The following is a 23,970-nucleotide window of genomic DNA, read 5'->3' as shown; positions in this document are numbered from 1 at the left end:
CAATGCCAGCGAATTTACCCCAAGCTCAGAGCACACAACGCTCAGAGAAACTGCAAAATCCAAGAGCTACTTCTCAGACTCTACAGGCATCAGTTAGCTTGTTAAATGTTAAAGCACAGCACTGAACATGTATGGCTTATTTGAAAGGGTTTTCAGAAAAGACCGGGGCAGCACAGCTTAGGTTTGCAAAGTTACATCTGAAAAAAACCACTAGACTTCTAGAACAATGTGCTTTAAACAGACAAGACCAAAGTGAAGATGTTTGACCATAATGCACAAAACCAAACTCCGCATTTTGGCTTGTTTTGTAGACCCAGGACCTGGACAGCTTTTCTATACTGAAGTATTCTAGTAAAATCTGAGGACATCTGTCTGACTGCTACAGACCAAACTTGGTCATGGGAGGTTAATCTGGTTTGTCTGTTTTGTGTATTATTGTAGGGTCTTTACATTACAAAAGAAAGCACCTCGAGACAGCTGTTGTGATTTGGCACAATATAAATCAAATTGAATTGAATTTATTACATTTTGCCTTTATTTTTGAGAAATTCCTGATGAGAAATTTCAGTCCACTTTGAAGGTTTAAGAGACTTTAACCTGTGCCTCACATATTTTAAAGTGGAATACCTGTTGAATGTTTAAACAGTCTAGCATGACAGTAAACATTAGAGAATTGGTGATCTTTGATGTCCACCTACAAAACTCCTTCAGGTTTCAGGTCAGATACTTTAAAACTCACAGCAAGAGTCCTTTTAAGCTTCCAAATTTGAACATGTTTTCCATCTTCTGCCTGTTGGAGATAATTAGACACCAAACAGCTGACCAAATGAAGATTGTCAGGATACTTAACAAGTCAAAAGAAACATGAGTTTTTAGCTCGTCTCTCCGGCTCTACAGAGGGCAGACAGACTGCTGGAAAACATGCAGTTTGATGTGTTTGATGTACGAACAAGGCTTCATGCTGTCTTCCCTTTATGCTTCTCCCTCTCAAGCTCAGAAGAAAGGCCACTTAGTCAGCATGTGACAGCTTCCTATTACAGTCCCCTGCAGTGTCGCTGCTGGAAACATCCGAGTGCTCGTCCGCAGCCGTCTCCTGGCCCCGTGCGAGGTTAAACTGAAAACCCTGCTTGCATCATTTCTTTCTCATCTTTTCTCTCACTTGTCAACGTCTTGGCTGCGGGTTCAACTTTCATCATCGGAGGCTGGAGTGAGGAATGATGTAAGCTGGTAGCTTCTTGAGAAGCTACGGTTCATTGGATGTCTTGGAATCCTTAAGCAAACTTTCAGCCTAAGAGCACAACGTGTGAAAGCTCAGATCAGATTTTCCACTTTAGCTCGGAGGATAATCACCACTCTGTCTAGACGACGGGAGTGTTATATGACCGTAAAAGTCAAAATTCAATCCTGACTGATGCTGGAGATGAACGCCGGCGAGTCTGCTCTATTTTTATATCTCGCTTCCATTAAAAATAGTGAATTCCTTCTAATGTTTTCTAAATGCACTCCGAACAATAGGAGGAAATAAAGGGACTGTTCTTCCCACATCATTATTTTACAGACTGATCCATGTTGTGTGCTGGATGACCTGCATTTTTCTTTCTTTTTTATTCAGTCATTTCATTTTACAAAGAAGTGATTCACACACAAATCCGTATTAAAACAGCTGGATACCAATTATCCAAGTTATATTAGTTTTTATAATGTATTCATTTGCAGTATGCTGGAAGCTTCTCATCCACACACACACACACCGGCACAGTAAGCTTGTGTATTTACTCGTGTATCTTCATTCAGGTGTTAGAGTAGCAGGAGTCGGTGAGCCGATGCGCTTATCCTCCTTTTTTCCTCATTATTGCGCTACTTCTTTCTTTGTTACACAATATGTACATTTATGTCGATAATGATAATAAATAAAGCAATAACAATCACATTAAAAGAATAAGACTAACAAGAGGAGCTCCTCCTGGCAAAGCAAACATGTTTGGCACAGGTTCAGACTCTGTTTTACAGGACACAGATTATGAAACAGTAGTTCATAAGTACATGCAGATATGATTTCTGTTTGCTTTGTGTCTCTGACTCTGTAGCCTGCTGATATTTTACCTGATTTTGTATCACTCTGCATGTTTTTTCCCTTGTTTAGTTTTAAATCTCGTTGTGTGATTGTGTGACACAGTTTTGTTTTTGTTGCATCTTTGCTTGTGTTTTATATCTCATTTTAGTTTTTGAACAGTTTTGTTTTTGTAGATATTCTCTGTATCTTTTTGTTTTTTATTGCAGTAGTTTTTGTCTCCGTTTGACACATTTTGCGTCTCTTCTGCTTATTGCATGTTTCAATTTCCTTTTAGCCAGTAGTTCAAGCCTTTCTTGACCAACGGTTACATGTAAAATATGTATAAAAATAAAAATATGATCACCTGTCCTCAGTAACTCACTGTACTATGTGACTTTTTGTTTGTGTGCCCTGTCATGAGGAAAACAATGGAGCTGATGAAGAGCAGGTGCCTCTCAGCATTGAGTGTGCACCAACAGGTGTTCATTATCACACTTGACCCGACTGTACCTGGTTCTGCATTATTAGGGAAGTGTTAAACATAACAGTGTGAAACCTAACCTCTCCACAGATTTTCTGTGGCCTCTGAAGCCAATGTGTTGAATGGAATGATTTACTCAAGGGCTCCGGAGGTCCATATGCACGTAAACTTGTGTCATAAAGTTCCTTGTGTGGTTGAGCTTAGCCCGGCTGTACGCCTTGTTTCTATTGGTCGCGTGAAGGTAGGTCACAGAGTGGGCAGCATGCGCGAGTACTCTTTGCTGGTGTGGTTGTGGGCAAGCAGTACCTTATGGTACTGCAAGATTTTAGTCCATTACAGCGTAGTTTGTTACCAGTTTTATTACTTTCTGGTTTTATTACCAGAAAGTAATAAAACAAAAAGAGGGCGAGAGCTCCCAGGGCCTAACTAAAACAAAAATGCAAAACAAAAGGCCTACCCAGCTGCTTGACAAAAGGTCAGTGAAAACATACAAAAGTGGCATCAACCGCATACCCTAGTGTGTCTAACAGTTTAACGCCTGCAATCAGTGTATAGGTACCCCAGCTTACCTGTCCAGCCTCCCACCACACATAATATAAAGAAGCCTGTTCGCAAATGTTTGTCATAGCAGAAGCCAGCAGCCACCAGCTGGCCAGGGAGCAGCTCATTTGTAGTAATCCTCGGCGTGTGATTGGCCAATAGACACATGCCAATCACTTCGAACTGGCCAATAGGTGGAGGCTTGACACCTGAAAGATAAATAGAACACAAAAGCAAAGCCACACCTCTTGGCACGTAACAGTGGCAAAACTTAAGGGAAAAGAAACAGGCTTTCCAACCGCATAAAAAGACAGGTAGTATTGTTACAACAAAGGAATAATCAACCAAATTTCTTTGATTAAAAAAAACAATATCAAAGTTTGTCTTCCATGATTTTTCTCATTTATAAAAAAGTTCAGCTACCTACCTTGAAGTTCTTAAATTGACCTCTCCCCTTAGAGGTCGCCACAGCAGATCATCTAGTGCTATCTCACCTTATCTCACCTCTGCCACACCACCTCTGCATGTCCTGCTTCACTAGAGCCATCAAACTCCTCTGCCTGGCAGCTCTGTCTTAAGGATCCTTTCCCCAGTATATCCACTATCCTTCCTCTGCCCTCTATATACTCATTTCTGATCCTGTCCATCCTTATCACTTTTCATCTTCAGCTCTGCATCCTGTCTTTTTGCCGCCGTTTGCAAATCGTACATTAGATCTCAGAAGATCTCAAACACACAGTCACAAAAGTCACAGAATCAGTGAATGTGCAAATGATTTTCATTTTCAAGTCTCCACTACAGGATATCAGAGGTGCCCTACATCACGCGTCACACTGGTGTTAGTCACAGTGCAGCTGTATAAAGGACGAAGCTTTGATAGATTTGGTGGAGTTGCAGGTGATGAATTTTTCAGAACCATGAGCGCTCAGTGGACTTTTACAAATCTCACTCTGGCCCTGTGATGAAGACAAGGAAACTTATTGTATTTCTAAGTTCTCCCAGGTGTCTCAGATCCATAGAGCCTGAGGCTGTTCATTAAGGCCTCAAAGTTGTGGAGCTCTTACTGACTGAACTTATATATTTTTTCCTGGTTAAAATCAAAAAATGGGAAATGCTCAGGGGGCTAAGCTTCACTTTCAAAAAACTTTAAAAAAGAAAAAAGAAGAAGAATCTGAAAACTGGCTGCTAGTACCAAGCTCAAAGGTAGCAAAACAAGGAGTTAGCTATTAAATCAGCTTCAGTGCTCTGGAAATTTTGTGTTAACTTCACAAATTCATATTAAATTAAAATGTAATTGAAACCTGGAGATGTATTGTTAATGCTCTACAGCATAGGTGTCAAACTCTGGCCCGCGGGCCAAATTAGGCCGCGAAGCCATACCAAATTACTATCAGAGCTGGCCTACTGGTATTATACAGCTAATATATATATTGTTTAGTATTAAGCTTTGCTTGTTCCATATTCAGTTTTTCAGCTAAACTTGTTTGAGTCCATAAGAAAAGATTCATTCTTATATCTGGAGGAAGATTTTTTTTTTCAATAAATATTAACGTTAGCCCGCGACTTTGTTCCATTTTGAATTTTGGCCCACTGTGTATTTGAGTTTGACACCCCTGCTCTACAGCAAGTATCACACAGTAATCTGGACCCAGGGGCTCAGTTCATACATGATTTTTAAGCCTATGCAGTCTCTCTCTGCTATGTTTGATCTTTTTATGATGGTGGTTGGAGCACGCTCAAGCATCTCAGTCCCAAACGTCCTGTAGATGTTCAGTGTGAACACCACAGCATCAAATTCAGTGAGCCTTTATTTCCTCTCTCATTTTGAAAGAGAGCACAGACTACAGCCAGAGCGTTCTCACTCCCGAGGCGTAACATGTCGACGTTTTGTCACGTCCCGCGGCGTTCCTGAGGAACGCGAAAGGAGACCTTCGGCGTTCTTAGGGTACGCGGCGGGTTATGGCTGGAATCCAGTGCAATGACGCTCCCGCGGTAATAGACGTTCCAGCCCTGTATTCCAGCCCTAAACCTAACCTTATCCCTAGCCCTGACCATAACCTTTTTCCTGACCTTAACCAGGACTTTAATGATGTCAAATAGCGTGTTTCTAAGCGATTTGAAGAAAAAGAGCGAACATGTGTAGATTCAGTCCAGAGGGTTCTCATATTTCCTCTGTTTTCCGAGGTCGTCATTTAGGAACGTGGTGGGTAGCCGAAAACGTAATATGGTGACGATTTGTCACCTAGCGTAAAATGTTACGCTTTGGGAGTGAGAACGGGTTGTTACAGCAGAGCCACAATTTTCTGTCCATCATTTAGTTAGAGTGAAATGGCCAAGGTTTCTTTGTCCTGTCTTCCTTTCCTCACCCCACACCAGTGGCAGATGGCTGTACCTCCCTGAGCCTGGCTCTGCCGGAGGTTTCTTCCTGTTAAAAGGGAGTTTTTCCTTCCCACTGTCACCAAAGAGCTTGCTGATAGGGGCTCGTCTGATTGGTGGGGTTTCTCTATTTTCTCTGTATTATTGTAGAGTCTTCACCTTACGATATAAAGCACCTTGAGCTAACTGTTGTTGTAATGTGTCGCTATATAAATAAAATGTAATTAAAATGAAGCATCAAACTTTATTTTGCTGGAGAAAGGTACAATTTTTGTATTTTTCCTTCTGTACACCAACACAGCAGTTTAAAACACTCAAGATGTGACTGACGTGGAAACCTTCAGCTTTAATTTAAGTGGTTTAATGACACTTTTGAATTAACTGTTTAGAAATTACAGCCATTTTTATACAAAGTATCCCATTTTTCAGAATGATCAAAAGTAACTGTATTAAGTTAAGAGTTGTGTGTGTGGTTGAGGCTTGTGGGGAGCTTCAGGGCAAATCCCTAACTGGTCCACAGCACCTCCAACTCACAGTGAGCTGCCAGCTGGTGCCAGATGTCATAAGACACCTTCACAGGTCTTGCAGAACCCATTTCTTTATATCAGTACTGGGATGATATTTTATTGTCAGCGCCGTGTAAAAAAAGTTTTCCTAGTTTGGTCTGGAAGAAGTTACACATAAATTCAAACTCAGCCACATGCAACACCTCTGGGATGAAGTGCAAGCTGGACCGCATTAAACAGCATCACTTCTGACTGAATGAGAGCAAAATCCCACAGCGAGCGTAGAGGCTGTTAGGACTGCAGATGAATTCTCGCAGTGTTCGAGTGACTCACACACAGAGGCACAGTTTCTGATGATTAGTGTTTGTTTCTGACTTTCTGTGTTTGCAGGAGTATGTGGACGTCAGCCCTCCGCAGAGGAACTGGAAGGGCATTGCAATCTCTTTGCTGGTGATCGTGGTGGTCTGCTCGCTCATCACCATGTCTGTGGTCGTCCTCACACCCGGTATGTCAGCCTGTGGAGAGAGACAGGATGATGTTTCTAGCTTTCTAAACCATGCAAATATGTGTTTGTCAGAAGTACATGAATATGCTTTATAAGACACTTATAATCTGCAGCTCTGCGTTGGATGAATCTCTCACTGTGTAACCTGGAGTTCACCCATTTATTTGTTTTCCAGTTGAACTTCCCGGCAGCAGTAAGTCCAGGCTGACTGTAGCAGATCTTTACAAACCAGAGTTCAGCATTCACGACCCCGAGGCCAAGTGGATTAGCGGTGAGTGTTTACATGAAAAAAAAAAACCACACAAAAATCCTCACACAAACAAAGATGTGTGTTGCTGAATATTTCGAGTCTGAGGTTTTAATCCTGCACAGAGTAGCAGCATTTAAGTCTCCTTTTACAGAAAGAGAAGGAAAGGTAAACTCACGTCGTATATAAAAGATGGACTTAATGTGCTGCCCAGGGCTGGGCGATATAACCCAAAATTCATATCTCGATATTTTTTAGCCGGACGGCAATATAAGATATATATCTCGATTTTTTTTAAAGCCATAACGTAAGAACAAAAAGAGAGTTCTTAGTCAAAGCTGTGTCCCAGATGTCACACAGGCACTTTTATTAACATACAGCACAGATGTACATGAAAAAAACTACTCAAAAATAAATTATGAGCATTTATTAAATAATAATGCTCCATAAATAAAAGAAAACTATGTTGTTTTTGTGCATAACAAAGAGCTCACAATTGTGCAGTCAAAATGCAAACTAACAGACGCCGAGCACAATAACAAAGAGACAGATTTCACAGCTGCTCTGTTCCCAACTTCTACTGCGTGACTGACAGCCTGGAGTTTGAAATCCTCTTTGTAACCGTGTCTCTGAACAGGTGCCATTTATGGTCCTTATACACACACAATACGGTAATATTACGTTGAAGCACAGTACGTATTACGTATTAGTAGTCTGGAGCCTACGTATTAGGCTCCAGACTACGGTAGCCGTAATGTTCCGACAATCCATCAAGCGGTGCAGCTCAGTAGCTTACCAAAGTCGAACTAAAACATTTTTTGACAGATTGCTGAGCGCCGTGTTCCACATACAATCGGTTCACGGTCAGTAAGCACAACCAGAATTCATACATAAGGCGCGCTGTCGACTTTTGAGAGAATGAAAGGATTTTAGGCTTAGCTCGTTAGCGTGGTTAGCTCGTTAACAATTTGGTGCTGTCCAGCCCCACGCACGGGGCGATGCGCAGTAACTCGTTAACGGAGATTTGCCGTGTCCATCTTGTCGCTGCCTCCAGGTGAAGCGATGGGGAAGGAGGGGGAGTTGTGTTCAGTGAAGGAGAGGCGAGGCCGAGTAATGTTGCGTAAAGACAAAAGTGGACGAAAGAGAGGCAAACTTGTGGCTCCACAACTATAATTATAACGTAACTTATACTATATCGATATAAACGATATTGTCACATCTTATATCTCGTATAAAAATATATCGATATTTTTAAAATTACTCGATATATAGCCCAGCCCTAGTGCTGCCACTCATTTGACATTTCTTCCATCATGTTTGTTTTTTTGTTTGTTTGTTTTTTTGTTTGGAGACAAAAGTGACCAAACTCCAAAGGACATTAAGGTAAATAAGGTAAATGCTGTTCTTCAGAGTGGGAAGGTCATCAAATGGGAAATCTCACTTCCTGATGTGTTTTTGGATCAGTCTGGGAGCCCTAAATATTTGTCCCTAACAAGCAAAAGTAGCAAAGGTAAATCAGAGTTACTTCTAGCTTTAATTAAGTAACAATAGTACATTTACTAGATTGTGATTTTTTCAAGCAGCTCTGGCCATTTTTTTCTGTATATAAAAAGTGAAATTGATTTCTATAGCTCCTACTGACCAAGAAAGGTGACAATTAACTTCCCCTCCTTGTCTGATGGATGGATGGATAATATCAGGAGAGAATAACACCCGATGTACGTTATAGACAGAGAAACACAGTTTACTCGTGGTTCAGTCTGACAAGAGTGAAAACAGGATGACAGCCTGTTGAATGACAACTTGAGAGAAAGCCCAAAAAAATAGTGTTCACATTCATTTATTTCCTTTTTCGCAACTGATTGCAAGTACTTGTGCCAACCAGCTGGTTGCCTAGAGGTTGAGCATGCAGCATGTGACATCCTCAAGCTCTGGGTGATAACTCTAAATTGTCTGAGGGGAGGCAACCTGTCTCCGAACCATCGTGGTCTCTCTTGGACTGACTGTAATCACTCAGACTGGTGAAGGTTTGCAAACAATTGCTGTTTAATTTGTAAGTGTAGGCAAAGGTCAACATGTTGCACTCAATCCGAGTCAGTCTGTGCTAATAAGCGCAACTCATCTACGTCTCGTCTCTTTGCGAAAGAGGACTCCACTGGTTTTCTGCTTTTAATCCTACATCAAAGTAAGGTTGCAGTCAAACTGCTGTCCTGCAGCAACTATGTCACAGTTTCAGATCTTTGAGTTTCTCTGTGCACGCTAACCACACTGCCGCCCGACTTTTTATCTGCTGATTTATCATGTGTTTTACTCTAGATTAGTTGGACCGTAAACTCATCAGTAAAGTGGAAAGTAGAGTCATTTTCTTATTTGACTTCCTTATAACCTGAGGAGGAAGAGTCACTTCACGTTGGCTGTCAGGAAGAATGGCCATTGGTTTCATATTTCAGACCTGGAGGTTACATCTTGTTAGTTTTGATGTAGTCTTAGTCCAAGAACACATAGTACTCCATAAGCTAATACTGAAGCCTTGTGCAAATAGACACCTGATTTTTGTTAGCTGCCTGCTCATGTTTGTTTACCAACACTTTAAATTATTTTCATCTAGATCTCCTTTCACTGGAATCATAGACCTTTGTGACCATCGATTTCCATTGCAACAACTAACTTTCATATGTTAAGAAATAAAAATGAAACATTTGCATGCATTATTTAGGTACACTTGGTTTTGAAATAAACACATATTTATATCTCGAAACATCTGCCATGATGGATTTTTAATCAGTTTTATGTAATGAGATAATGGAGCAATCCTAGCTACAATAGCACTAACTTTTTATGTGCCTTTATTTTTGGAAAGAAAAACAAAAGTATTGCTGCCAATATCTGGCTTTGATGCAGAGGAGTATAGTTACATTTTAATTGTGACCCAAGGTCACGAGTCGTGGCCCTTGCAGAGTGAGGTGAAGATGATGTAGCTCAGGATGGAGGAGGTGAGGACAATGTGTGAGGAAAGCGACATGTAATGCAGTGCAGGCGAATAAAACTGTGCAAACAGCACAGAGGTGAAGTCTATGTGTCAGTTCGAGAGGCCTGATGAGAGGTGTTGTTTGGTATTTTTATCTTTTGAAAGAAAAAAAATCAGTTCTTCAGTTTCAAGAACAGCGTGTAGAAAACTTTACACAGTTTTAGTTGGTGCACAATTTCCCCTGTTTATTCCTCATGTGTTCCTTTATTTAAAAAAAACAAAACAACAACAACAAGAAGTTTAATAATTTAAACATCCATCCTGTTACGCTTAACCAGTTCAGGGTTGCTGTGGCATGAAGTTTATCCCCACGGTCACTGCTCGCCGTGCTGCAACCACTAATTTAAATTAAATTAAATAATTTAATTAAAACTACTCTTAATTAATATGACTTCCTATATGACTGTTAAATATTACATTCAAAGATTAAAAGACTAAATCAATAAACAGCTGATTTAAAATAAATACAAATACACAATAATGATATTTAATTTAAAATAACATTTATACTTGCATTGGGTAAAAGAGTTTGCACAGCCACGATATGTTTTCCTAAATATGTTTTGTAGGGAAATATAAATGCTGCTGTAGCTTTGTCCTGGGTACTCTGTTCTTCATCTATTTTTGTTCCCCACCAGCTTTTGAGGGAAATATGTTGATGTGTAACTGCTGACCAGCTAGTCCACCACTGTGCTCATCAGCTCGGCTCTAACTGGGTCTGCTTGCTGTTTTGTACTGAGCAGGTAACATACAGGTGCGTTTCTTTAGATTTTTCTATGAGCACAAACTCCACCTGCAGTCAATATAATGTGTTGCTGTAGCTGGTTGTGAATAAAGAAAACAAACCAGACCACCTTCATTTATATTCATAAAATACTCAGCTTTAAACAACATTACGCTATTATGCTTTTCCTCATTTATTGTCATATAAATACTGATGTATGTATTAGAGATGGACCGATCCGATATTAAGTATCGGTATCTGTCCGATACTGACGTAAATTACTGGATCGGATATCGGAGACAAATAAAAAATGTAATCCGATCCATTAAATATCAAAAAAGCACCTCACAAAACTTGAGACACGGCGTAACTCGGCTCATAACCATAGCACGCAGCAGCAGTACCCCTCACGTGATAGAGCCGCTGCGTGTATTTGTAGCCTCGCTAGCAATCCGGCATTTCATCTCCGAGGAAGTTATCCCAGAGAGAAGTAAAGCAAGTGTGTAAGTTCATCTCTGAATGTTTGTAAAGCATTTCCACGTTAAGCTTAACAACCGATATATGGAGCAACTGCCTCTCTCTCCCTCCCTCTCCTGTCGTGAAACTGATCAATGATCAGCTGATCGGCTTTTCTGTCGCGAGTCTGTCTCTCTTGTTTGTTTTTGGCCCACTTTGCACCAGAAAGAGGAAACCAGCGGCTGAACAACAGCAGCACGTTTAAGCTTGATCAGCTGTTGTTAGAATGTATTTAATATTACTTTCTACTCCAGGATCTTTTTCTACGTAGCTGACGGCTGGTAACTGTGCAGGGGCGGATCTAGCAAAGTTTAGCCAGGGGGGCCGATAGGGCATTAACGGGGAAAAGGGGGCACAAAGACATACTTTTCTTTCTTATTCTCATTTAAAATGTCTAGCTTTTAATAATTAATTATCTGAATCTTACACCCAAAGTTTTAATCTGATGTAAAATGTATAGAAGTCCATTACTGTATATAGTAACTATTAAGTCTAATATATCCTAGTAAGCTATAGTACTTTTTCCTTTGGGAAGGTACCATCTGTGCAGTCTGCAGTTCTGTTGAAGAAAGATGTTGAATCTATTTAATTATTCTTGAAAAATAATTTATTTCGGTGCATTTTTTCCCCACACTGCATCAAATTAAAGTTGATTACGTCGATTAAGCATCACGAGGTGGAGGGTGGGGGTGGTTCCCTATTTTTTATTTTTTTTTGCTGGAGTTTGCAACCCTATTAGGTTGCTTAATATTTCTGCTAAGTACTCTTTAAAATACCAGAATAGGAAGGATGTAGTAGGTTTAAGTTTATTAGATTGATCAGTATTGCTGAACTATGAAATATTTTGGGTGCAGTGTATTTTTTACACACAGGTATAACAGAATAGCTTTAGTGTTGTTTATTTAAACTTGAGTATGAACTTATACAAAATGCAGCAAGATATTAAAAAAAAGTTTTATTTATTAAAAAACACTATATCGGATTCATATCGGTATCGGCAGATATCCAAATTTATGGTATCGGTATCGGACATAAAAAAGTGGTATCGTGCCATCTCTAGTATGTATATATTTACTGAATCTTCACAGCAATTATAATTGTAAACATGTACAATTGCTGCGAGCCAAAGGCTTAGGTCTCAGACATCTTTAAACTCCTTTTTTTCTACTCTTAGCTGAGTATGATGTCATTGAGAGCAGATATCCATTAGCTCCACCCAACTACTTGTTTATAAGAGGCAGCCAATCACAAGAACGTTGGCTTAAAGGGAGGTTAGACAGCTGCAATTGTTTATTGGAGACACAAACCAAACTTGAGATGTGGCACCAGAGCCCAATGCAAGATAAATAAAGATTATTTTGGACTTTGATTCATGCAAAGCTACTCTGGCAGAGCCCATGAATTAATAGATGGAGATGGAAATGAGTCAGATAGGCCTGTTTGAAGGCTAGAGAAATATAATGGCTAATTAATAAACTTTCCTGTTTTTATCTAACCAAGACAATTACATTTTTCTAAACTTGAAATCCAAAGCAAACTTCTGTTCTTCTCTTCAGAGCTGGTTAGAGTGGATTGGTGAGCTGATGAGCATTTAATAAAGTATTTTCCAGATAAATTCAGCTAACCACAGGATGGACACGTTCCTCCCACTGGGGGAGAAAAACCGCATTGAGAGAGCCGTGGGTAAAAAGTTCAGAGCACTGTGGGAAGTGCATTAGCTGGAAATGAGAATCTCTCCACCCGAGGTTTCATTACAGACTCCAAACATTTGTCAGTGAGTAGAGGGGGTCTGTTATTGTTTCATAAAAACACTTACTCACTTTTCATGATAATTAGTTTAGTTTTAATACTTTTTGCCTCTCTGTTTGACAAACCTCTGGTTCATTTATTGACATCAAACTGCCTCAAGCGTCTCTAACTTTCACCATTTTCATACTTTGTGAATTGCTTTTTAGAGCCAAAGGTTGTTTTTTTGTTTTTTTATTGAGTCCCTGATTTATTTATTTATTTTTTATGTCTGTCACTGTATAAACACATAAGCTAGCTGGAGTGACTCCTGCTGACCTGCATATTCAAATGCAGATGGCTTCTCTGTGTTGGAGCTCAACAGCCTGCAGTGACTCAACATAAACATCCACAACCCCTGTGACAAACTATGGTTGAGGAATAATAATGACTGTAACTGTGAAAAAGGTAATCACTGTTCATGAACATATGATGCTAAAAATGCAGATATTTTTACACGTCTAGGAATCAGATATTTTGCTTGTACAAGAGGAATTTAAATGGCCTTATTTCCTGATCTTCATGATGAAGTCATCAAAGTGTAGCAGGGTGACATCGTCACCATAAGGAATCAAATATGAATAAACCTGTAACGGTGGACCCAAGAAATACCAGCCGGAACGACTTTGACAGTGCAGAACTTTTTATTAAGCTCGGGGTCGTACGTGGACACATATACTCCGCGCTCTCTTTCTCTGCTGTCACCTCCGTCTCCGTCTGTCACTGCCAACACATAAAGAGACACAATCACTGTCAGATCCCAGCACACCTGTTCACCCCGCCCCTGCGCCGCCCCGGGAGCTCACTGCGTCACGCCTCCTCTGCAGCTGGCCAAGGACCACACCCACGCCACAAAACCTTAAGACAGTTTTGACTTTTACTAATTGTAAAACTGGTACTGAGAGTTGTTGAAAGAACTTTTCTGTCTGTAAGGTCTTTGGCTTCTATTGCTGTTAGCCTGTGTTAGCTGGTGTTAATGTCTGTTATACTGTTAGCTCTTCTTAGCCTCTGTTAGCTCATATAAGCTGCTGTTAGCCACATTTTGTGAAACTGTCTTTTAAATGGATGAAACATTGTTGAGCTTAGACACTTAGAGAAGTAACTCTCATATGATGTGATAATGTAACCAAACTGTTTATCTGAGGGAAAGTTTGACTTTTAGGACACTTGAGCATAACTTTTGTTGACATAAGGTTAGCTGATAACCAACTGTTGTTGTTTGTTTTTTTCAGCGGCTTGGTCTTAGTGTTAGGAACAAATAAGTAAGTAAGTAAGTAAAGTTTATTTATATAGCACCTTTCACAGACATGTGTCACAAAGTGCTTTACAAGAAAGGCAAGAAAACACAATACAGTCATAAATACATCATAAAACCCCCGGTCTAATTAAAAGCTTTTTGAAATATGTCCCTGTAATGCTCTAAAAGTTAAAACTAGAATTTTAAAATGGATCCTAAATCCAATTGGGCTCCCTTGATCAGGCGGGTCAGTAGCCTCGCTGCAGAGTTTTGAACAACCTGTAGACGAGCCAGCCCTTTCTTGTTTAGACAAGTAAACAGGCCGTCACAGTAGTCGAGTCTTGTAGAGACAAAAGCATGTATTATCATCTCGAGTTCACTTGTTGACATGATGGATCTGAGTTTTGAAATGTTCCTCAAGTGAAAAAAGCAGGTTTTTACTATCTGATTTAAATGTCCCTCCAAAGAAAAAGCTTCATCAAAAATAATGCCTAGGTTTCTAAGGTTATGTTTCTGTGAGGAACCTAAATCATCCAGTCGATGTTTAATAACAGGTATTGTAAGTTTCTGTTTTGTCCGGGTTTAGCTGTAAGCAATTATTGTTCAACCATTGTTTAATGTTAGTTAAACAGTCAATCAGATGAATAGCAAAGGTGGAGTGGTGAACTTGAGCATTTTACTTGTAAGTTTTAATAAATTTATCAAAGAAAGCATGAGTAAACCTTATTTTTTGCCCCAGTTACACAACAAATGGACACTGCGATGCGAAAAGAGTTTTCACACGACGGTGTAGAGTCCTGTGAAAACTTTCTTTTTCATATGACTCTGTATCTGTGATCTGTGACACACTGTGGTGGCAAAATGACATGAAGGCATATAAAGAGTGTGGTAAAATGACTTGAGTGAAATGCTTTATAGTCATGCTTTTGGTAAATATCAGCATGGCAGCAGATAGTCGAATGGAGTCAAAGTGACACAGACAAATAGACAATAGGGTTCAAATCCAGCTGATTGTTGTTTTGTGGGGTTTTTTGTCGCAGCTGCAGCTCAGCTGGTCTGTTACTAATTGTGGCATTTGTGTTAAAGTGTCCTTGAGTCAAACTCTCAGTGTGTGTATGTGGGAGAAAAATATCTGTCACTGAGGATAATAAAAGCCAATTCACAGCTCTCAAACATTGCATCACCCCCACCACCTGAGTTCACTGACTCTTCTCCTCTTCAATCTTTCCCCGGGCCACGTCGCCACCGCCTCCTCATTACATTTTTCAACCGTGTTGCATAAGACTCGGCCCGTGCTACAGCACAACCTTGATCTGCGGTCGAGGGCTGTGTTGTGTCATTGCATCCCTCCACATCCTTGAGCTCCTGTTCAAGTCTAAATGTGGACAATCTCAAAGGCTTGCGTTGTTTAACTGGCTCCGTGACAGAGTGACAGATTGTGTTTGTATCCAGGCTTGGAGAATGAAAAAAAAGAAAAACCAAAGAAGAAGCAGAATGTAAATAGCAGCTATAGATGGCAGAGCTGAAGAGGAGGGACTCTGGCAATGTGATAGCTAAATTATTGCATTGGTTGTAAATTAGATAACTAAAAACACCCATAACACCTTTCCGGAGACTTGCTGAGAGTGACAGAAGGTGAGAGGAAGAAAGACAGACAGAAGGACAGAGGTGGAGGGGGACGGTGAGAGACGGTCCTCCTGCTCTGGCTGTGAAACACAGACTCACCTCCTGCTGTGTCCTTCCCTTCCACAGAGAGATAATACTAATGGCTAGTCTTGTGGCCTGTGGCTTTTCATAATGGGCTGTGGATGTTTAGTCCTCTACCACACACACGTACACACACGTTGATGTATGTGTAGAAGCAAGCAAGAAGCTGGTGTACGGCTAACTGCTGTTGTTTTTTCGGGTAATTATTGTAATTCTATTAAGTTAATTCAATGATACACCTACCTGAGAACCAATTTTAGTAAATAAATCATTGTTACAATATAATTTATAGTGTGTGTTATGGGAAGTGGCAGTGCAAAGAATGTCAGCGACTGCAAATGACACATCTTTAGTAGTTGCTGATTGGTGCTGAAATGAGATCATCAGTCATGTTTAAGGTCTTTTATAGCCTTTGGTATCACTACCTGCTAATGTAGAGGCTGCAAACAGAAGCATCCTTCACCTGATCTGTAATTTTAGGTCCAGTATTCCAGTATCACCAGTGTGTGAATGTGTGTGTGAATGGGTGGATGATTGCGTATAGTGTAAAGCGCTTTGGGGTCCTTAGGACCAAGTAAAGCGCTATACAAATACAGACCATTTACCATTTTACCATTTTACTGGAAAACCAAAATAATCCTAGTTTGTGACTTTAAAAAGAAATGTTTTCACCCAGTTGGGCTCTTCCATTAGTACCATCACTGAAAATAGGATTTGTGGAGTGAAGATTCGCTTACTGTATGTTGCAAATATACCAGCAATCGTCAGCTGTTGGACAAAAAAAAATGACTATATCACCAAAGTCTTTTGGAGAGAACTTTGGTCTAAATGTTATTTTGGTGTCATGACTATACAGTTGTGGTGAGAAGTTTATATCTGTTTATTATGGGCATGAATGAAATGATATTTTTTTTAATGATTTCTTTGAACTTCTCTTTTTCCAGAGTGGAATGATTGCACAGCATGCAATTTAATAACAAGAAGCAGGTGCATAACTTTGAATTTATTTAGGATTTTCTGTAATCCACACCGATCAAATGTATACACTCAGCCACACTAATGTTTGGTGAAATGTCCCTTAGCACATTGACCCTCAACCAGAAACTTTTGGTAGCCATCAACAAGCTTCCGGCATAATTCTGGCTGAAATTTGGCTGCTCTTCTTGGCACAATTGGTAGAGTTCATTTCAACTGGATGGTTTCCTGACACCGACGGACTCTTACGTTTTCCTGACTTTTAAGTGTAGTCCGCAAATTTTCAAATTTTCATGATGCTACCAACATCATGCTTAACAGCTGGCACAGGTTAGGTTTTAAAGCCTCATCTTTACTTTTTCAAACATACCTCTTGTCAATTTGGCCAAAGAGCTCAATCTTTGTCTTGTCTGAACATAAAACTTTGCTGCATAAGGCATTTGGCTCTACTCTGAGCCCCTACTGGATGAGAGCCCTTAGAGTCTTCTGAGGAATCTAATTTCTGTCACTCGTATCCGTCATCTTTTTCTGTCAGTCACTACCCGGGGGTCGTAAAGCAGGATAGGAATATAGATCAACCCAGAGTGGTCACGCCATCCATTTCCAGCTTATTCTATGATATTTATAGTTTTATTTATTGAATCACTTTGAATATTTTCTCCACTTTATAGATAGATAAAATGTTTCTTCTTCTTCTTTAGATTTAGACATATGTCAGCATGAAGACAGTATGCGTATGTAACATGAGGATTTAGGTGTGGTAGTCTTGTTTTGGGAACAATACTCTTGATCTTTTCAGCAGTTTGAACTTAAAAAAATTAGTTATTTTCATCCATCCTTCCTGTGTTTGCTCTGGGGGTACGTGCTCTAAGCAATCAGGAAGAAGATTTGGACGTGTTTGTTTTGCTCTGGTTTCCTGATGAGGCTGAGACATATTGTTTTAATGATCTTCAGAACTTGTTTGGCAGCGACTGAACTCAAGAAGCTGCAATCTCACAGCTTAAGTTTTTTTCTGTTATTATTATGGTTGAAGTGTTTGCTTTATTTTCACTCAATTTGTCAACCATGTCTCGAACTGCTTTTATTAGTGTCCTTCATGCTGTTAAATTAGGGCCGAGCAGCTACTGAAGCCTAACAAAGTTATAAGAGGAGAGAAAAGGAAATAAGTCAGAGGTTGTCAAGGAAGCAATTTCCATCATGTGTGAATTACACCCACAACATCTCCAGGAGGCGCGGCAGTAAATTCAAGCCCAGGCCTCGCTCGTCTGCGCTGTCTCTGGGCTCTCATCGCACCTGATCGACATTAGATTTACACCACGCTGCATGTCAGGCAGCAATTTCCCAAATTTATCATCAATCTCAACAAAACAACTAATGGGGCAGGCGACTCTGTAGGTCTGAAAAATTAATTACCACCAAAAACCCACAGTGCAGCGTTTGCCAGAGCGAACAGCTAACTGCTAACTTTATAAACGTGTTCATTATTTTACATCACTACCATCTATACGTCCTCCTCCTCACTAAACCTGCTCTGTCGGTTTGAATGTGCACCTGTTTATCTGCATTTGTGGTGTATTATTGTAATGTATGGACAACTTATGTGTTTTTGAGCTGAGGATGAAGAAAACATCCAGCTGCTTATGCAACAGAGCGATAACGTGTGTGTGTGTGTGTGTGTGTGTGTGTGTGTGTGTGTGTGTGTGTGTGTGTGTGTGTGTGTGCGCGCGCAATCACTTATGGGTGAGTGCTGCTCAGCTTGTCATACATGATTGCTAATGAGGTTTGGACAAACGAGACTACATCCTTAGTAGAGACTCACATGAGTAAAACATGATTACATAATATAAATAATGTGAGAACAATACTGCACATCCTCTATAAGAGTTCAGGTCGATCGCTGTTACTGGAGCACAGAGACTTCCAGTGGATAAGGGGGCTTCAAGACATGGGCAAAATGGATATGTGGACACCTCAGCATTAAACTTTTATTCTATATCATGTTGAAAATAAGCAGCTACCTCCGGAGTTGAAAATAGATGCAAAAGCTGCAGTTCCTCCAGTGTCCACTTGAGGGTGTCTTGAAAAGTGAGTCAGTCTATGGGGACTATGTTTACAGTCAAAAAAAGGTTTTGATCTCTGTTAGATAATTTCCTTATTTAAATATATGTGATTAATTTTTATTCCATGTTTCACTTCAAAAAGTTACAGTAAGTATTTTTTTAGGTTATTTAATATTAAAAAAACCCATTGTACTCATAAATACACACTGATGAGTATTTCATTGCATCTTCCAGTAAACTGATTCATTCTCATAAACTCAGAATAAATCCATTCAGAATATGTAGGTTTGTGGAGATGAACATCACCATTTTCTGCTAATCACACTTTATATATGTGGCTAGAAACCAGACACATATATGTAGTACACCTTATCAGCATTACAAAGTGTTTCCCACACACTTTTAAGTTTTCAATTTGAAATGGAATGGTTAATAAAACACACCTTTTGAATGCACACTGCAATTTGCTGTCATCTAGTGGTGAGATATTACACAGTGTATCCTTTAAACTTTAAAGGGTACAAATAAAATCTACCTGAACAAAACAAACAGAGCTACCTTGTGGTGATGCCCTTGTGGTGATGCCCGTAGGTAGATTTTATTTGTACTTGTATTTGTACTTGTACTTATTTGAACTTCTGGGGCAGCTGGGGGTGGATTCCAACTGTTGGTAGCTTCCAGCCAAGTCTTATTTGCTTCCTCATATTTAGATGTTGGCCAATATGGTGGTGGAGTGGTGATCACGATTACTTCACAGCAATAAGGTCCTGGGCTCCAATCTACTCACCAACTGGAGCCTCTCTACATCGAGTGTGCTTGGGAATTTTCTGGGTCCTCTGGCTTCCTCCCACACTCCAAAGATGTACATGTTAGGTTAACTGGAGATTCTAAATTGACTGAGAACATGAATGGTTTTTATCTCTCTGTTTTAGCCCTGTGACAGACAGGTTATCTGTCCACAGTGTACCCTGCCTCTCGCTCCATGACAGCTGGGATAGGCTCCAGCCCCCTTGCAGTCCTGAATTGTATAAGCAGTTTAAAAAGTGGATGGCTGTTAAGGTGGTTTCTTTTGGAGATTAGAGTCCAGGCAGACCTTTGACGTCATCGCTGCTGGGTTTTTGTGATGCAGGAAACTAGCCTCTAATTCAACATGGAGAATATTCGTAATGAGGGGTTGTTCTCAAAGCACTTCTTCTTGAATATATACGAACTCCTGCCATTTTCTTCTTTCTCTAAAATTTAAAAGGACAAGGGGAAGGTCAGTGATGACCAGTGACTGCTAGCTTGCGCTGTTGGTATATATTTCTTTAAACAATAAGCTCTAAAATATCTTTATGAATTACTTTTTAGTCATTATCAGGTGAAACATGCCATGCAAGTTGTATATATATATAATTCAATAAATATCAGCCCATTTAAATACTGAATTTGACTTCATGGGGAAAATATCTGGTTGTTTGCATGCTAAATGCTACTTAGTGATCCACAGCAAGTTGTTAAAAGTGTGGTTTTTTTGTCATAAGTGTTTTCAGGCCCATCTTTGCCCACTATTAGTAACAAAGAGGTAACAAAAGCAGTAAGTTTCCAGCACCAAAACAAAGAGGTGAGCAGCAGAGGCTCAGTAAATAGAGCAGATCATCAACTAATCAGAAAGTCAGTGGTTGAAAAAATTATCCAGCTCCTCTAGTCTGTATGTTAAAGGTGAGTTCAATGTAGCTGCACAGTGTGTTCATTTTCCAGCTTTGGCATTTTTCTTTTCAAAAAACAGAGATAATTGTAGCCACTTGCAGTTGGATCAAACCAGCAATATTACGTATTTATGCTAAAAATGGCTGCATCTATTCATGTGTTTTTCTTCTCTAACAATGTGAATGCACATTAGCTTTTTTACGCTGCATTAGAGTACATTCAGCCAGAAAGCTGCCTCTGCTCGTATAGCAGTGAGTGAGTGATTGCCGCTCCTGCAATCAGCCACAAATTCACTCTAAATGAGTTTCAGGAGCTTGTGAAGAGGGAAGGCGAGGGAGGCACAGCTGCTTCTGGTTCAGTGTGGTTAACATGTGAAGCAGAGTGATTTTTCAAGAAATTCAAATCAGAAGTTTACACCATTTTTATTCTGACAGAAACAGACTAAACTTCGAGTAAGAGCTTTTTTAAAATTCTTTATTAATTCAGGCTGTCATCAGTTCACTTCATCTCTCCATAAAAGTAAAACACAGTTGTCATCATTTAAACTTGTGACTTGTCAAAACTCAAATGATCGATTAAAGTACATTTTAAATTAAATTTTATTCCAGATGTAGACGATAGGGACCAGGTCAGCTACCACTCAGCAGAGGCGGAGCCAGACATTTGAAACACCCGGGGCTTAGCCCAAAAGGGTAGTATGCATGTGGGATTTTTTTTTTTTCCCCTTGGGGCGGGGGGCGGGGGGGGTTAGAAATGACTGAAAGATTAATTGGCTCTGTTTTGAGTTTTGTTCAAAAAAGAATGACTTCATATAGGGAAAAATATATATCACATGTGCAGGACACCTTAAACTAGTTTTTTAATTAAGCAGCAAGGCAGAACAAGGTCGGGGCTGTATCAAGACACAGGGACTAAACCCCAATTCAACCAGACCCAGAACTGATCCAGAATTAAAACAGGACTACAACAGTTCAAAATCAGGACTACTGAGGACTTAACCAAGACAGAACCAGAATCAGAACTGGATGATAGTAGCACTAAAAATCATCATAGACCTGCACTACACTTATTTTTTAATTTTACCAAAGTACAATATTTAGATTGAGAAAAGTTTATATAATTATTTAGCCTTGTTGTGCAAACAAGCCTGCATAACTTAATAAATATATAACTTGAAAAATAACAAACCTAAAAAGAAACACTCAGTACGAGATACATGAGTACCTATGATACGGTGATACTTTTGGTAAGCAACCATTTGACTAACATGTGTGTCTCACCTGCTCTTGTTCATCTCTGTTCTGTCCCCATTCTCCTCTCTCTCTCTCTTTGTGCTGACAATCAAGCCAAACACCAACATCATCAAATATACAGTTGAAACCAGATATTTACAAACTCTTCAGATCAAAACACAAACACTTTTTTAATTGTAACATCAAATCAGACTAAATGTTTCTTTTTTTAGATTGATAAATATAAAAAACATATTTGTTAACTTTAAGAGTAAAGAGAGAAACTATCTGTATTTCTTAATTGCAAATGGCACCAAATTGTATTCAAACTTGAGCCACACTTATGGAGCTCCACAGTTCTGTTCCTGGTGTTTTGGTTGACATCTCTTGATTTTCCCATGTTAAAGAAACAGGCTCTGTGTTTTGCCTTATATGCATCCACAGCTGTGCCACCAATTTACTCACATGGACTCTACGAACCTATCAGAAGCTTCTTCAGCTCAGAATGGAATCGTCTGGAGTTTCTTATTAATTAACAATAAACTTAGTGTACATGTACTCCTAAATTTGATGAAAGTGATAAAAAATAGACAGCTCTGTCTCTCTTTATTCTGACATTTAACTAATTCAAAATATATTTCAATATTTATCTAAAACAAGTTTACTCTAAATTGATGTTGTACAGTAAAAATGTTTTATGTTTTCTCCCTAAAGTGTATGTAAATATCTGGTTACAAATGTGAATATCCTGCTGTGTATTGAAATCCCTCTTGTTTTGCATAGAAATATACTGAACACCATATAAAGCATAATATATAAAATAACATTTACCTGAGTTTTTTTCTTTGAAAGAAGCCTCTAATGTCCATTCTTATGTTTCAGTACATAACTGAAACCGATTTAGTCGGGGAGGGTAAGAACTGAAAATATGAAATAAACACACGTAAGCTAAGACTCTAAAAAAAAATAGCATTTGTTCTGCTTTTCATTTCGCCATTTGTTGATTCACTTGAAGAGCAAGTAACGTAATATTGGTCAAGTGATCAGTTTGATATCAATCTTTCGTGATACACCGTCATATTTACATTATTTGTACGGTACGAATGATTTGCTTTGGTACCTGGTCAAACTTAAGCTCTCCTTAGAATGGCTGGCTCAGTCTCTCCAACAGCGCACTCACGGGCAGCAGCTGCCCCGCCCCCTCGCTCAGTCGCTTAGTGCCTGAGCTTGGATCATACCAATATCAGGGGGGGATTCACGCACAGTCGTAAATTCCCACAGTGTGCACTATGTGCTTCGAATATTGTGTGTACTTTTTGTTTTATACAGTTGTCAGCCAGGCATCTAACTATGAAAAAATTACACTCCAAAATACCCCGGGCTTCTGACAAAACAACCCGGGCTTAAGCCCAGTAAGCCACCCCCACGCTCCACCCCTGCCACTCAGAGGCAGTTCCTGTCTTGATATAATTACTTTGGTGCCTCAAGATGGGAAGTTAAGTTGGTCAAGTTGGGAATTACATGCAATACTTTAAAACTGTCAGTGCTGTTTGTGGCATTACAGCTATTAATTGTAATAAACTGGTGAAATTTGCAAATCTGCTACTGTCTACATAGACAGAAGGTCAACCAGAATCTCACACACTCAAAAAAAATATGCCCCAAATTGCTGACTTGAACTAATTTAATTACATGTAATATTTGTGTGTGATTTTGTCACAGAAGTCCAAAGTAATGTTAAAATTAATGGAATCTGATCAAGGGAAATTTACTTGATTGTTATATATGTAGTTATATGTAGTTCAGAGTTGCACTCAGACTGATTGCAACATGTTGGCATGTTGGAGACAGGTTGCCTCTCACAAAGTGAAGTATGCAACTATTCAGAAGGTGAATGTGTTGCACGCTCTCAGGCAACCACTATTTTTGTTTTCCTAGTTTCAAAGAGGTTGCCGTCCTGTTTTGACTCCATGGTCATCTCAGTCACAGAACACAGAATCCACTTTAAGGGCACAAAATCATCATCAACCAGCAAACTTCTGAGGGAAACTTTGTCTTTAATGCATTTTGAATGAATCGCTGGTTCTTTACAGAGTAATGAATACATGGAAAATGTACATTTTAGTCCTCTGTACACTAACGATCCAAGAAAGTCTGCAAGACTAGAAGTTCAGTCAAAGTTTTTTTTCACTGAACATCTTCTCATACTCCTTCCCGATGCCGTCAGCTGGGACAGCCACATTTATAAAAACTGCCTTTTTTTTCTCCCGTGTCTGACGTATCTTTCTTTGGTTGGTTGGCCAGCAGCG

At 39.6% G+C, this 23,970-nt stretch overlaps 1 protein-coding gene across 3 annotated transcripts in view; it reads left to right on the top strand.

The window, feature by feature from the left end:
• The window catches only part of LOC146681006 (inactive dipeptidyl peptidase 10-like), a 136,527-nt gene that overhangs the window by 72,360 nt on the left and 40,197 nt on the right, over positions 1-23,970 (top strand). For all 3 annotated transcript variants that reach the window (XM_085448331.1, XM_085448329.1, XM_085448330.1), the window contains exons 2-3: positions 6,347-6,461; positions 6,637-6,732. In XM_085448331.1, coding sequence (XP_085304457.1) covers positions 6,347-6,461; positions 6,637-6,732 — 211 coding nt within the window. The remainder of the gene's footprint in view (positions 1-6,346; positions 6,462-6,636; positions 6,733-23,970) is intronic.

This window comes from Copadichromis virginalis, linkage group LG23 (assembly GCF_057382275.1).
Source record: "Copadichromis virginalis isolate Kocher_CV1m ecotype Utaka linkage group LG23, C_Virginalis_male_GT1.1, whole genome shotgun sequence".
NCBI classification, from domain to species: domain Eukaryota; kingdom Metazoa; phylum Chordata; class Actinopteri; order Cichliformes; family Cichlidae; genus Copadichromis; species Copadichromis virginalis.
This window is presented reverse-complemented; position numbering and strand designations above follow the sequence as displayed.